Raw genomic sequence first — 16,169 nt, forward strand, 5'->3', positions numbered from 1 at the left:
GGATAGATGGGCTGGATAGATACAGGGAGGAAGGGGAGGGGGGAGATCAAAGATAGACAGATGGGTTTGAAGGGCTGGGATAGATGTAAGGAAAGGGTGGGGAATAAGAAATAGACTGATACGAGGAATGGGTGGAGAGTTAGAAGGGATTGATAGACAGATATAGATGAGTGGACTGAACCTAATCCAAGTATATATGATTCTTATAACAGCCTCAGTCAACGAAGATTTAGCCAAGATATAAGATAAACCATACAGATTACAATGCATCCAAAGGCAAAAATTATACTCCACATATGATTCTTATAACACATAATCAAAACACAGGTCTCTATATAATGCTAATAACACAAGGACAAAAGACGTAACCCCACCTTCTCCTACAGGCAACTTACGCCCCTGTGGTCTCTTCTGAAAAGTCTCAACATGACAACTTCGATGTGCGCACCATTACGGCAAAGTGCTTCGAACCCAACCAGCAGATGGTGAGATGGTTGAATATAATAGTTACAGATAGATACTGAGGTGGATTCACTGGTGGACAGATTGATTGAGAGATATAACAGATACAGACATACAACTATAGAGAGGTGGATGGTTGGTTGGAAGGAGAGACAGGTAGAGAAAGGTGGATGGAATGTTGATGAATGGATTGGTGGATGGACTGATGGAAGGAAAGAAAGAAACACAGCCTCATCACCTACTTTTTTTCCTCTCCCCAGGTAAAATGCAACCCCCAGGAGGGCAAATACATGGCGTGCTGTCTGCTGTTTAGGGGGGACGTGGTGCCTAAGGACGTCAACGCTGCCATATCAGAACTCAGGACCAAGAGAACTATATCCTTCGTCGACTGGTGTCCTACAGGATTTAAGGTACAAAGAAATAACTATCTTCCCAGTTCCGTCTAAAGATGATCTACAACTGGCGAAGTACAATGAAAACCCGATTTCTGCTAGTGCGCTTTTCAGATGACGGAATTTTTCTACTATGTATTCGTCAAACTTGGGGGAGATACTTGCGTCTCTCTCTCTCTCTCTCTCTCTCTCTCTGTACGCCTCTATTTAGGTACTATGATGTTACGCAATCGAACACAAGAATTTCATAATATTACAAGTATAGAGAGTAACTTCGCTGGCGGAGGTGCTTAAGGCTCTATCACAACCACATTTAAAACCACAAAAAAGTCCTCAAACACGGCACCCAATTACTCTGCCTAACTTCCATCTTCATCCACTCAGGTGGGCATCAACTACCAACCCCCTACTGTGGTTCCTGGAGGCGATCTGGCCAAAGTCGAGAGGGCCGTTTGTGTCTTGTCCAACACCACGGCCGTCAAGGAGGCGTGGAAGCGACTGGACACGAAATTCGACTTGATGTATTCCAAGAGGGCATTTGTCCACTGGTACGTCGGCGAAGGCATGGAGGAAGGTGAGTGGAGGGACGAGGGATGGAAGAGAGAGGGGGAAGGAATGAAGAAGGGAGGTAGAGAGGGGAGAAGGCAGAAAGGATGAGAGGAAGGAGAAATAGGAATGACGGAGGGAATCAAGGAGCCAGAAAGGGATGGAAAAGAAATAAAGGAAAAAGAAATAATGGAGGGGGGGAGATAGGGAAGGAGAAGAAGAAAAGTGGAAGAAGGAAGAAAGGACGGGACTGGAAGAAAGAGATGATCGGAAAACAGGGAGGGAAGGAAGAAAACAGTAGTAAGGAAGGATTACGATTCTTAAGGACATGATGAGAATGAAAGCGAGGGAAGAAACGCAGTGGAAGAAAAAGCACAAGTTGAATACAGGAATCGGACAAATCTATGCTTGAAATACGGAAGTGAAAACATCTTAATACTAAAATGGAATGAGTTTAGGAAGAGTTTTTGGAAGAAAAAATGGAGTACGACTTATTACGATATTGTTTCTTCAGAATGCTGGATTGGGCAAAAATATATATAATACTGATTTTATTAAGAATCTGATGCTGAAATTACTAGAAGTGATGAAGTATATAAAAAAAGTTTGAAAAAAAAAATAAGAGTCTTCTTTTGTTTCCAACGAAGCATTGTTATTTTGTATTTACAGAATGACCTATGTTCAATGCAATTTCATTTTCTTGCAGATTAGATGTTGATCCCCTCTCCTTTACCCCACGTTCACTTCATATTAACAAAAATTAACGTAATATTTAATCTCACATCCGTACCCTCACACACACACACACACACACACACACACACACACACACACACACACACACACACTTACAGTATAATAATCCCACCTAAAGTTTGATATACTGACTAACAAGGATTTTTTTTTTTTTTCTAATCTTTTTTTCTGATCCACTTGGTGTTACATCTTCTCACATCACCCATCAGTCACCCTTTCCCTCCCATGGTGTGCTTTGACTTCGATCATTTTCTTCCTCATCTCTAAAGGAATGATATGTTTTACTTCATATTCCAGATCTTCACTTACTCGTACACTATTTTATTTTATATCAACCTCACTTTTTTGTCCCACTCCATTCTTTCCATCAATAAACTCATCACCTCGATCTTCATTAAATTCTATGTGCTATTATTCTGACTACAGCTCATACCCGTCATTCAAGTTTTTCAACCATCAACTATTCCGAACTTAACTCCCTGAACAAGAAGACAGCAGCGCACCATTTATTAAAGATATCAAGAACAGAGTTGTCAGAATGGTGATAAAACTTTCATTAGACCATCCCCAGCCCAACCCAACCCAGTCCCACCCACCCACCCAAACGATCAACAAATCATCCCCAACCAAACCCAGTATCACGTACCCCACCAACCCACCCAAACAATCAAAAGACCATCCCAAACCCAACCCAACCCAACCTCACCAACCCCATCAACCCACCAAAACAATCAACAGACCATCTCCATCCGAACCCAGCCTCACCCACCTCATCAACCCACCCAAACAATGAACAAACCATCCCCAACCCAACCCAGCCTCACCCACCCACTCAAACAACTCAGCCACACTCACGCCCCCTTCTCCCATGCTCTGATGCCCAGGGGAATTTTATGAAGCGCGTGAAGACACAGGCGCCCTTGAGATGGACTATGACGAGGTGGAACAGAGTGTTGGTGATATCTGGGAGGGATCGGAAGACATCAGCTACTAAGTGCACTCGTCTCGTCACCTCTCTCATCGATCCCCATATATCCACCGATGTGTCTTTGAAGTTGGTTGGGTGCTCTTGTTGGTATATTTTCGTACAAGCTAAACTGTGTGTAAATTTCACGAACACTAAATCAAATGATGTACAGTAAAGTGTGTGTAGCTTACTGCCACCCACCCACCCACCAAATTATTCATCCTCTCCACCCACCCACCCACGTACCTAGTTATTCATCCACTCCACCCACCACCCACCCAAGTACCTAGTTACTCATCCACTCCACCCACCACCCACCCATGTACCTAGTTATTCAAGTTTTTCATCCGCTCCACCCACCCACCCAGCTATCTATCTAGGTGTATTAGCAAGAATAAAGTAAACAACACGTAATCGGGCTGAAGAACTGAACCATATGCCTAAATCCTACTTCTGTCATCCTCCCTCACTTAACTTACTCATCTCATCTCACCTCCCCACCTCACACACCTCTACCTTTCTCACCTGTCACCCTTACTCATTTATTCACCTCTTTCAACTCTCCTCCTTACTAACCTGTTCTACCCACTTATCCTCCACTTAGAAAATCCATCACTTATACTCATCCATCTACCTCACTCACCCTCCTCACCTACTACTTACTCACCAGTGGCATTCTTACCCATCCATCTTACCCATTTTCACCTAACTCACTTTTTTAGTCACTCACGGCTGGCATCCACTTAATGTCTCACCCCCACTATCCACCAACCTTCTTTCAGTTATTCATTCACCGCCTCATTCACTTCACTCACTCACTCACTCAGTAATGCCTCACTCACTTACCCATCAATGCCATCCACTGAACACTCACCCGATCACCTCGCTTACTCACTTATCCACCAAGATCCACCCAAAACCACCTCACCCACCCATCCACCTCATTCTATCACCCACTCACCAAGGCATCCACTGTGGCTCACCCTTACTCACTCACTCTCACTCACTCACTGTTTCTCTTTCACTGCAGTTTTTCACTTATTTCACAACTTTAAGACTTCTCCACAAAGGAATGTTCACTGGCTTCTCACAATGAACCGCAAGAGAAGAATAAATGGACCTTAACGAAAAATAATGAGAAAAGCAAACAGAAACACGACACTTAAAGTTACAGTGAACACAATAATAACAACACTCATAATAATAATAATAATAATAATAACAACAACAATAATAATAACAATAATGGTGAGGCAATAACTGAAAATATACACCTGCAATGAGTACACATGAAACTAATTACTTGAAAGCTTCAGGAACTAGATAAAAATAACACATAACTGTAGCTACCCAACAGAAAGCACTTAAGTAATTTGTTCATCGCAGTAGACAGTAGATTAATAGGTAGATTGTAAAGGAAATAATATAACTGCATTACGTGAAGATAAACAATGAAATTTGTCAGAATACACACAAAAATTACACACAATTATCACTGGACAACTGATAATAATTTAATAACAGCAACAGAGTAAAGCCTACTCACGCTGGCCCTTTTTCAAGCTCATCTCTTAAGCGCAGAAGGCGTCAGGATAAACCACTTACATAAAACAGCTTGGGAATCTTGACGAAGCATACACGAAGACAACAAAGCGACTATCTAGGGCGTAGGAGGCGAAACATGCTTCACTTTTCCATTCAGAACGATGTATTAGAAACGTAAGGGACGTAAGGGTACGGTCATACTTGCCTCAAACATGTGATCGACGAGAGGAAACGAGGCTCAGGGGTCCATCCAACAATCAAACTTTAATACTACAGCAGCTCTAACCCGGTGCATCGTTTCTTCTTGACGATCGCATGTTTAGAGTATGTGTGGCCGCACACTAAGGAGACGGGGTGAATCCAAACAAAGACCTGTCGTGGCTGCTGTGATGGATACGGTCCGTCAATGGTAGATGTAAATATGAACGTGTGTGACTGGTTTACACGTACATGGTTGACGTACTGTACACCACTCCTTTGTTGTACTGTAGTTTTTGGAGTATAGAAATCACCTGAACCACCCTGTACCGTACCAAGAAGCAATACAATTACTGTAACACCTCGTACTGAACGTGTATACTGTATATAGACACTGACAAATATAAACAACCTTTTACTAAATCTATTTGTGTATATATCTGGCTTATTTTTGTATATATCTGGTGTAAGTATAACATTAATGTGTGATAATAACGAACCTAAAATATATCAAGCTATACAATGAAGATTATGCTAACTAATTTTTCAAGTTTCTGGCTATTCTTGCCATTCTTTTTTTTTTTTTTAGTCTACGTAAAAAGGGTGATCTCTTCATTTACTCATATATTTCAGGTTATGCAAAATTTTCGCCATTTGTTTAGCTATTCTTGTTGTAAATTCTTATTAATGCAAAGAAGAGAGCACTAAAATGAGTCTTGAAAACTGATTGCGCAAACTCTATCATTTGTTTAGTGCATAGGGCAAGTTTAAACACTGAACTATCTTAAATGTTGACATAAAATATGAGTTTGGGGGATGGAACTTGTTTTCTGAACGATATATCTAGTTAACAAGACATTTTTAGCATTCTTGGGACGGTCTCTGTGTTTTGGCCAGCCTCTCTGAACGTCAATCTCGTTGGTATAGATTTAGTGCCATTGCTTCCTTAGCATATAGTTTTACCTTTGACACCCTTTGTATTCTCTTCTGATATTTGAATCTTCTTTAACGCAGGCACAGTTTGCATCAATTACATACAGGATATTCAGGTGTACTAGGCAAAAGAAATCGCATAATAGCAATAAAAACTAGAATGCGATCTCCCTGTTTACGGGGACGGTCGCGCCATCTTCGGGACCGTCTCCACTCCCGGGACGGTCACTTTGTTTACCTTCTTCGTTTCCTTCCCCCGCAGGAGAATTCGCCGAGGCTCGTGACGATTTAGCGGCCCTGGAACTGGACTATGACGAGGTGGAGGAAAACCCGGGATCCGACAACGAAGAGGAAGAGGAGGAGGGATATTACAACAACCATTAAATATACTGCCCTTGTGGGGATACTTTTAGCAGCGCACAACACGGATTCACTCTCTCTCTCTCTCTCTCTCTCTCTCTCTCTCTCACCAAGCTGCCTTCATGAAATAATAAACCTAGTGTAACTTTTCTTTCTTTCCCTCATCAGTTACCAGCAGCCTTTGTGAAGAAATTTTAAGTCACACGAGAGATTCTCTCTCTCTCTCTCTCTCTTGTAAACTATAAAATTTCCTCTGACCTGCTAATACGATTTTGTTTAATATTTATTTATTTCAGACACTTCACACTTTAACCTCTTCTGCCAGAGTATATGTAAGTTGAATAAAAATCGACTGACGTTAAATAGAAAATACAAAATGCGTCCTCGGGCTGAAAATATTAACAAAGCCATTTATTAAGCTCAAAAGTTATTCGCTATTAAAATCTGTTAGGCCCCCAGACTAGCAAAGCAGCCTAGACTTCGCTGTGTTGAATAATCGTGAATAATAAACTCACCTAAACAGCCATCCGCAGTGAATAATATCGTAAATGAATAATGTCTACTAAGTTACCCATTATCTTCATTTACTTTTACACATTTCAATCCGTTATCATCTTCCCACGATCCTTTATTTTCCGATCGTTTTCTTCTGCATATGAATTTCTATTTTTTTTTTTTTGCCTTATTTTTCAGTGTATATTATTCACTTCACTCCAATGGCGAATATTTCATTTTCTCCCTGCTGTTTTCATATATTAAATTCAACTGAGGAGAGCACCCAATTAGTAGACGGATCGATGAAGGCTATACCTCACTCCTCGTTTTAAAAGCCTCTCCAAAGTGTAATAAAATCGTATGAAGGAAGCAAGAATATAGTAAAAAAAAAAAAAAAAAATGGAAGGCGCTATCGGAGTGAATGGGTTAAAATCGTTTGTTAATTCTCTACATACTCCTTCTCTCCTCATCCACATCCTCTCACTCCACAATGGGAAAAAGAACAAAAAATCCAAAATATCACATACATCTCCGCACGTTCCCTAAAACTTAGTCGCGGAAAAGTCTACGGTCTATAATCTTATAATTTCAACCGCGGAAAAGTCTACGGTGTTTAATTCCACAATTTCACTTACTATAATTTCTGAAACTGACCCCTTCCTCCTTTACCTTTGTCTCCTTTTAATTTTAGTACCAATATGCATGTTTTTGTAACTCGTGTAATGCATGTATTCAGTTTTAGGCCTCTAACTCGCTTACATATGGAATTACGAGTGGAAAACGCATACATACATGCTGTACATACACTCATTCATACATATACATATCTATTATTATTATTATTATTATTATTATTATTAAGCGAAGTGTTCAGTTACCTACCTGTGATATTATCCGTCCACAAAACATGATAGAAATACTCAAAATATTTATCTCGAACCAAAGATTTTCACAATATCTCTCTCACTATATTTCATAAAACGTTCAGTACAATGATTTTTTTTTTTCTTAACGCTTCCAAATTCCAGACGGTGATAATGATCCCGTGGGAATTTTTTTTATCTTTATTTTATCTATTATTGGAGGGGTTGATGAAGGCTATATCTGGCCTCCCCAGTTAAAAATTTCTGATAATCATCCTCCTGTTTGATGGGTGCAAGAAAAAAAAATAAAAAAAGAGAGAGAAAGAGATTGTACTGTAAAATGTGAGAAATGAAATCCATCCGTCCATATTTTTTATTTATATGTAGAGATTTACCCTTTATCATAATAAAATGTCTGTCTCAATGAACCTCGTGCAGTTGATAGGTCTAAATCCAGCCCCTCTTACTTCCTATCTACCTTACCTATCCAATTACTGTCCTTTGGTAGGTTTAAATATCCTTCTTACTTCCTATCTTCCTTACCTATCAAATGGTCTTCTTCCAGTAGGTCTATATATTCCTCTTACGTCCTATCTGCCTTATCCAATGACTTACATCTTATCCAATGACTGTTCTTCTGCCGGTAATACTCGCAAAAAATGGACTCTGTACATCATTTGACTCACCTAGCCTTCCTCTGTTCCTTATAATAATGCTAGATAAAATGCATACATCCTATTTGTTGAACATTTTACTCCTACGGGTTTGCATTGAAATCGTATAGTTATTATTTATTTAAGAGACGAACGAAACGTGTTAATTCTGTATTGACCCGTCACTACTAGTCTAAAATCGTCTGAAGGTAGGAAGAATAAAGCAGAAAATACAACAGGAATCTTCACTGTAGTTAAGAGGTTACTGGATTTTTTTTTCTTCAATGTTTCATCCTCTGAGTCAGACGAATCCTTCTTGTGATGAATAAAACCGTCCAATGTAGCCAGAACGAAATAAAACATGGTGTCATCTTAGTGTAACAGTTTTTAGTTGTCTGGCCAGAAGTTAGGTAGAAAAGTAATCAATTTTCTACTGTAATATTGTCCATAGATGTAATTGTGTACAGTGCCTAGTGAACTGTTTGTATGAAAATAGCCTTTATAGTTAAATACTCATGATTCATATTATTAATTTCACTAGTCAAACATTTTCTCTTTATAATGTTACTGTTTGCCTTTCATGGTTCTGACTCATAAGATATATATATATATATATATATATATATATATATATATATATATATATAGATAGATAGATAGATAGATAGATATATAATTATTATTATTATTATTATTATTATTATTATTATTATTATTATGCTTTAGATAGGTCACATCCTCTTCCACAATGACCTGTATTTTTCTTCCAGGGCAAAAATGCTTTCAAATAAGAGCCTTGTTTTTTTTTTTTTTCAATTTTCTTGTTATTTGTTTTCCAAATGTCAAATATTCTACTAATAATTAAGAAACTGTCCTTAATTAATTTCCTATGATGGAGAAGTTATTTACTTTTCACTAATCTAAGAGAAATCAATTGCCGATGCTCACCAACTAAGCTTATATTTCAATCAAATTATTAACACCAATGACTCACTACTCTGCAACACAGGGTTATATTCCAAGCGGTTTCCAGGATTCCCTAAAGCCTTTTCCATAGCGATTTATTCCGCACCATACACCTCAATACCACTCTCATATGTTGCTGATAAAAACTATGTCGATATTATAAAAAGACAAGTGAATCTCATGGTGTATGAGGTCAAATAAATCACTAAGACAAAGGTGTTGCGAGGCCTCCTGTGCTACCTAAAATATGCCCAATAGTTAAAATAGTCCACACGATAGTCCACCATCTGAAAGTAGTCAAAGTAATAACACACGTAGGAGGAAAATTAGCTTCGCAAAGTTTAGGTAAGGACAATATTTTTTAAGATCAATAAACGAGACATAACTTTGGCGGGCGTGTTTTACTGACCTAATGGGGTGAGAGAGAGAGAGAGAGAGAGAGAGAGAGAGAGAGAGAGAGAGAGAGAGAGAGAGAGAGAGAGAGAGAGAGAGAGAGGTTGAGAAATATATATTAACATAAATATACACAAACACAGCAAAATATACGTGAAATGGTGGGAGAGGAGAGGCTGGTTGGTAAAGAGGAGAAAGAAGAGGAGAGAAAGAGAGACACAGGTAGAGAGAGGTGAGCTGCGAGAGAGAGCCAGCTGTGAGGGAGTGGTCAGGAGAGAGAGGGCGGGCCAGAGGGAGAGAGTGAGAGAGAGGGAGAGAAAGAGCGAGGACGAGAGCAAAGTTTGGCAAGGGAGAAGAGACGAAGGGAAGCAAGGATGGAGAAAAAGAATATGCTGTCTAAAATTCACGTATGCTTAAGAATCTGACCCAGACTTGAAAGATACAGCGAGGAATTTACGTGTTGGCAAAATCAAAACAAAACTCGTACGCCCGCCCCCCCTTGACGCCGACTACTCGCAGTTGTCGTACCGCCGCCGCCAACCCGCACGCAGACGAAACGCAACTCCCACGCCCCGGAGGAACCTGATATTTGTTTACTTCCTACGTGTTTCCTGTTCGGTCCAGGGGCGCCATGAACCAGCTGGACCAGGACGAGAAGCTAATCATCGAGGTGCAGCAGTACCCGGGGCTCTACGACCAAAGCAGTGTCGACTATCGTGATTTGCGCAAGAAGGAGGCGATGTGGCAAGCCGTTGCGGAGAGTTTGAACCTTCACGGTGAGGCTACCTATTTTCCACCCATTTTCATCCTTTCCTCACCTCCCCTTTCCTTGACGACTCTATAGGTTTGTAGAGGAGGAGTTGGTGCCATTGTGAAGGGATTTTCATGAGGTTCGAAGGGGTTTACAAGGTGTTTTCACGGGGTTTTTGGTGTGGGTTTGCGGTTTTTGGTAGTGGCGGCGGTGGGTCTGGGTGGCACGTCAATACGAGCCTAGGCGGGCTGGTCAGTCGGAGAGAGAGGAGCAGGGAGAGAAAGAGGGAGAGATGGAGAGAGGAGGAGGAGGAGGAGGGTGGAATGGAAAGAGGAAGAGGTGTGAGGGTGGCAGGAAAGGAGGGACGAGGTGAAACGGAAGGATGAATAGACGCAACGAGAGATATGGGAATATATCAGCAGAAACTCTCAGAACGAAGAGACGGAATGAGCGAGGAGGAGGAAACGTAGAGACAAATGGGAGAAGGATGGAAGAGACGTAGAGAGGAGGAGGAGGAGGAAGGGAGGGAAGGACAGTAGGAAGAAACTGCGTGATGCAAGGAAGGTGATATGGCGAAAATCAGACAAATAACGATGACAGGTGAGACGAAAGAAAGAGAGAGAGAGAGAGAGAGAGAGAGAGAGAGAGAGAGAGAGAGAGAGAGAGAGAGAGAGAGAGAAAGGGCGGGAAGCAGAAAAAGAAGTGCAGAGACTGAAAGAATGGCAAAACTAGACAACACTGGGAAGCACGGCAGTGAAAATTTAAATCCCATACAAATGTAAATAAATACCACGTGGCTGACAGACAAAAGAATGAAGGTTTAAATCTTATTCACGTGTAACGCCAAATCACGTGCTATACAACTTTAAACAAAAACCACGTGATCGGTAGTAATACAAATTAATGAAAGGTTCAATCTCATTCGCATGTATTCCTTCAAAACTGTTTACTCCCAGCTAAAACTATTTATTCGACTGTGTTTTTATTTATGATTTTATTGATAATTCGAGGGTATTTCAATTCTTGCTCCCCTCTCCCCCACACACACACATATTTTCCAACATTGTCTACAGTGTGTCACATATGCTAACATTGCCTGCAGTGTCCCAACATTACCTGAAGTGTGCCACATGCACCAGCATATTATGCACTGTTGTCATGCGCCCCCAACATTACGTAGTGTTGCCACATGCCCCACTATCTACACTGATGCCACATTCTCGAACATTACAGTGTTGCCACATGCCAATATGTGCAGCTACCATAAGTCCCACCGTTATCTGCAGTGTTGGCTTAATAAAAACAACTATACAGGATTAACCTAACAACCTAATCTAATCTAACCTAACCCACCTCACCTATACTTCGTTCACCTAAACTTGACTACGGGTATAACTTTTGTCCTTTTGCAGTTTATTTCCCGTTTCTCAGTGGCAGAATATGACAGCATTGCGACTTTACATCCTTTTCATGGCACTGTTCATGACTATTGCTCTTTTTAACTTGGCCCATATATTCGTCTTTTTGCAGCTGATGTGACGTATCTCAGTGGCAGAAGAAAAAAAAAATACCATGGCTCTACATCCTTTCCACTGCACTTCCTTATGACTAGCACCATATTCTAGTGCATCTCTCTTGTTACAGTTCAGCTTTCAATATGCAGTGGTGGCAGAGTTAGGGCATGTTAAAGTGTACAGCATCATACCCTTGCGTTAATCTCTTATAGCTCAGCATTCAGGACTGTGAGATGACGAGTTTGGGTCAAGTTAAAATGAACAGGGTATAATTTCCTTTCCATTTTCTCCCACAGCTCGAGAATGCCAGGCGCGATGGAGAGTCCTGAGAGACAAATTTGTTAGGGAGATGAGAAAGAACATGAATCCTAAGCGAGCGGGAGGGGGCGCTCTACAGGTGTATCAGGGAAGCTGGCCTCTCATGTCACAGCTCATGTTCCTCACCTCTCACGTCAAGCACAGGCCATACAGGTGAGAGAGAGAGAGAGAGAGAGAGAGAGAGAGAGAGAGAGAGAGAGAGAAAGAGTTCAAAACAGTACGTCACCACTGATCTCATAAATATATTCCAGGTCACTTTTCTTCTCCATGTAGACAGACAAATAGAGACAGAGACAAAATAAAAACCAAGGATGAAAATGTAACCTCTTTCTGGCTCTGGTGACAATAGCTGACAAGTTTCACACACCACCATTCACCTAATAAGCCCTCTCATACATGTAACATACATCTCATACATCTTGCAGGGCGGAACGACGCGACACACTTTCTGACGCGGGGGGCACCGAGGACGAGGAGGAGCCGGAGCCGCCTTCAGAAGAGGAGGAGGTTGAGACCAAGCACAATCCCACCGCTGCCACCAAACATCCTGCTCCTGCCACTGTCAACGGGATCAGCCACTCGATCTTCTCCCGCCCAGCGTCCCCAACCAACCCCAAGCGACAAAAAACACAGCATTGGGACTATGACTCACAGCAAATCAAACACAATGACCAGGATTCATCAATGGTCTTGGGTAATTTCAGTGGATACCATATAGACGAGGTAGAAAATGGTGAGAGGCTATTTTGCTTGAGTCTGGTGTCCATTTTAAAGCGACTGGATCCAGAAAAGCGAAGCATTGCCAAGATACAGATCCAGCGACTTCTTCATAATCTAGAATTTCCCGGGGTTAAGGCTGAACTATAAGAAAATTATATATGTAGAGATAAATATGTGCCATACTTGTTATTAGTACTGTCCCTACGAGGACCTCTTTTTCGTTATGTACCTCCAAACTAATTTATTTTGTTTGGGAGTGACCTTTCGAGTTGGAGGGACAAGACACAACCCACATCAACCCCCTCACTGCAAGAGATAATTCCCAAACTCATTAAAATTGTCCGGTGGTAACGAGAATAAAATAATGATGTCCTCAGGCTGAAGGGATTAAAGCGAAATGCAATCCTTAAACGCACTCTTTCACTCGTGTGTTGTTGACGCCAGTTGTGTGTTGTGTATGTTACTGTTGGTCTTTGTTCATGAGGTGTTGCTTCAATCTTTGTCTAACATCCTCAAACCATGAGGCATGACATCAATTTTACTCAGGCTAACGCCTGATAATACTCGCCACAAGGAAATCTCCCGAGGTCTGAGGGTTAACATATGCAATGAAGAAGTAAAAATTACTTAACACAGTAATACATTAGAATACGAATGAATTTACGTTTTCTGTTAACTAAATAAAACTTATTTTATTCTCCATGTGTTACTACCCAGTGAAGTAAAGCCCCTACCATAAGTGTTTTTAATGTGAGTCAGGAGAAACTGTTCTTTATAAAACACGTGACAAATCTAAATACTCTATTAAAGACTTTACCAATGTTAATTTCCTATGATAAAGTTTATTCCTCCCGATCCATGCTAATGTTACCCAAACTGGACCAAGAACTCTTCATAAAATTTTTCTAATACCATACGATTTACCGAACTGATGGAAACTGCAATCAGTGAAAGGTGTAAGTCAGGAAGGTACAGGTTAAGTGTCATCCTTACCTTTTTTCCCCACCTAGGTATGTGATGAGTTTGGATTAAAAGAAAAAAGGAGTACTGTGGGGAAGAACTATGTATATCATGCCCAGTGAAATGGCCTGCACAACCATTCATGGAAACTATATTCTGTTCACTACAATTATAGGCACAATATTGCCATCTCTCCATCACGAATGCTGAGCTATACCAGAATATGATGCTGTCACGAAGAAGTGCTACAGAAATTATACAGTGCTGTAGTACTGTTTTATTCTGCCACTGAACTACGGAAATTAGCAGCAGAAGGACGGAAATCTCCAGTAAGTTATCGTGGATGTACAACATTGAACTAATACTGATCTTTCATAATATCAAATACGGTTTAGTTCTCAGATGACCTCACTGTTCTTAATGTTATTCCTTACCACGATTCTGACACGTGTTTCTCTCTCTCTCTCTCTCTCTCTCTCTCCCTCCCTGCAGTCCATTATCTCATACTCATCTTCAAAATACCCCAGTCTTATCTCGTCACATCCTAACTCCCCACCCTCCATCTGCACCCACCTCGATAACCCCCTACGTCAGTATTTCTAGAAAAGGTGGTGATGACATTCTAGCTACGTCTTAGTGGTGACATACTAGGACTATCCATATCCTGCCTAACTCACCCACCTTCCCCTCCTCCTGTCTCCTTATCTCTCCCTCATCTTTATCTGTCTCTTGTCCCCTATCACCTCATCTCATCTCTCTCTCTCTCTCTCTCTCTCTCTCTCTCTCTCTCTCCCTCCTTTCACCTACAATCCCTCCTTACTCTTTCCTCACCTCTCTCCCTTTCCAATTTCATCCCTTCTCTCCTTCTTTGTTTTTCATCTTTCATCTCTCACCTTCTCCGTCTCTAATTTCTCACCTCTCACCTGCTATGTCCTTCTTCTCTCTCTCCTCCCAACTAACCTCCACAACGGGTCTCTCCCAAGCTGAATAAAATCATCTGGCAGTAACATATGAAGATGTGAAGGTGATCGTGACAGACAGTGGGCTTTTAAATCCTGTCCTCCCCATTCACATCACTTCCTTCACCTAGCATCTGTCATCTTTTTACATATTTTTTCCTTTCACTGGTGTTGGAGAGAGACGCCTTCATGCGGTGGCACTGATATAGCCAAGAAGTTCTCCTGCCCAGGTATATAAACGCCCCTCAACTCCCTCTCAGTCCCCTAAATGGAGGATAGTAGACTGCAGGAGAAGGTCAACTTCACCCTGCAGTCCACTGAGTTCACGTTCAGATGAGCCTGGGGTTGCAACTACTACTACTACTACTACTACTACTATATTACTGATGCTGGAGAGGGAAGCCTTCATGTGGTGGCACCGATACAGCCTGCCTAGTTGTACAAAAAATAAATAAATAAATAAATAAATATCCTCGGCCCCACTCCCTGATCATTTTGAGGTTCACTAATTATCAACAAGGAAATTATCGCTCCTCATAGGGCTAACATAATAGCTAACTACCCCACTGCCCTTTATCTTAGTCCCTCTTCCGCTGTTCACTGTTTTAATTACCCCAGTAGGTCAGGGGAAATGACGTCACCAGCTTGGCCTCACCCACTTCCTACGGATCTCTCTATATCGTTGGTCTGGCTTTTCCATCTCAGTTCCCTCACGTCCTCTCAATGCAACACTTCCTATCCATTGACAGCTATGAAGTTTCTTACGATTCTTTTTAAATGTACAGTTTCTTTGTAACTTTTAACCCCTGAACGGCTATACGGTAACATACTCTGGAACCCAACTGACTAAAAATTTACCCAACACAGGGGAATCTCTCCTCGTCCAAGGTTTCTGTGTCAAATCGTGAAACCTAAGTTAAAGACTCAGCTATATTACTCTGATTAAGGCTAAATATTTTTACTCGCACAGGATCATTTATTCACACTTATTATTCTGCATTATTGGTTCTTATATCCATCTTGCCTCACACAACTACCAAAGCTTTCGCAACAGTGTCTGGAACAATATTCACACCCTTCCTCCAGCTACAGGTTGTGAATAAGATTACTTCCATATTGTATACATATATCTTGACTCCTGTACTGATACCATTATAAACTGTACTTAAACTTTACGTTGGACATTCCTTGCAGTCGGTTTATCCCATCTACCGGACTCAGGCCACTTCCACAGCTTAACTATTACAGTGTCGCTGAATGAAATTCCATGAGTCTTCGTTATGCATCCGCAGTTAGTCTCCTTGGTTCCTAGTCAAAATTACCTTCCAGTTTGACTACACTTTGATCACCAACCGAGCTGAAAGGAGTTAGGAATCACACGGCAGTATCTCCATGAGGACCTTCGTTTTCTTTTAAAG

The 16,169-nt window shown here is 41.1% G+C and overlaps 2 protein-coding genes across 3 annotated transcripts in view; both read left to right on the forward strand.

Moving 5' to 3' along the window:
* LOC145391058 (tubulin alpha-1 chain-like) overlaps positions 1–6,162 on the forward strand; it is a 38,051-nt gene extending 31,889 nt beyond the window's left edge. The window contains exons 7-11 of one of the 2 annotated variants that reach the window (XR_013895763.1): positions 387–485; positions 723–872; positions 1,239–1,428; positions 3,041–3,210; positions 6,062–6,162. Coding sequence is in view for 1 of the 2 variants with exons in the window: in XM_080265788.1 (XP_080121914.1) it covers positions 387–485; positions 723–872; positions 1,239–1,428; positions 3,041–3,150 (549 nt within the window). In the remaining variant the exon portion in view is untranslated. The remainder of the gene's footprint in view (positions 1–386; positions 486–722; positions 873–1,238; positions 1,429–3,040; positions 3,211–6,061) is intronic. The other variant, XM_080265788.1, reaches the window with a different exon arrangement.
* A 3,998-nt stretch (positions 6,163–10,160) lies between these two features.
* On the forward strand, positions 10,161–12,979 carry LOC145390913 (uncharacterized). The gene is made up of 3 exons (XM_080265645.1): positions 10,161–10,305; positions 12,091–12,265; positions 12,538–12,979. The coding sequence occupies exons 1-3, from the start codon at positions 10,161–10,163 to the stop codon at positions 12,977–12,979; spliced, it is 762 nt and encodes a 253-aa protein (XP_080121771.1).
* The last annotated feature ends 3,190 nt before the right edge of the window (positions 12,980–16,169 follow it).

Source organism: Coenobita brevimanus, chromosome 16 (genome assembly GCF_032717465.1).
Source record: "Coenobita brevimanus isolate Jiangsu-jjx chromosome 16, ASM3271746v2, whole genome shotgun sequence".
NCBI classification, from domain to species: domain Eukaryota; kingdom Metazoa; phylum Arthropoda; class Malacostraca; order Decapoda; family Coenobitidae; genus Coenobita; species Coenobita brevimanus.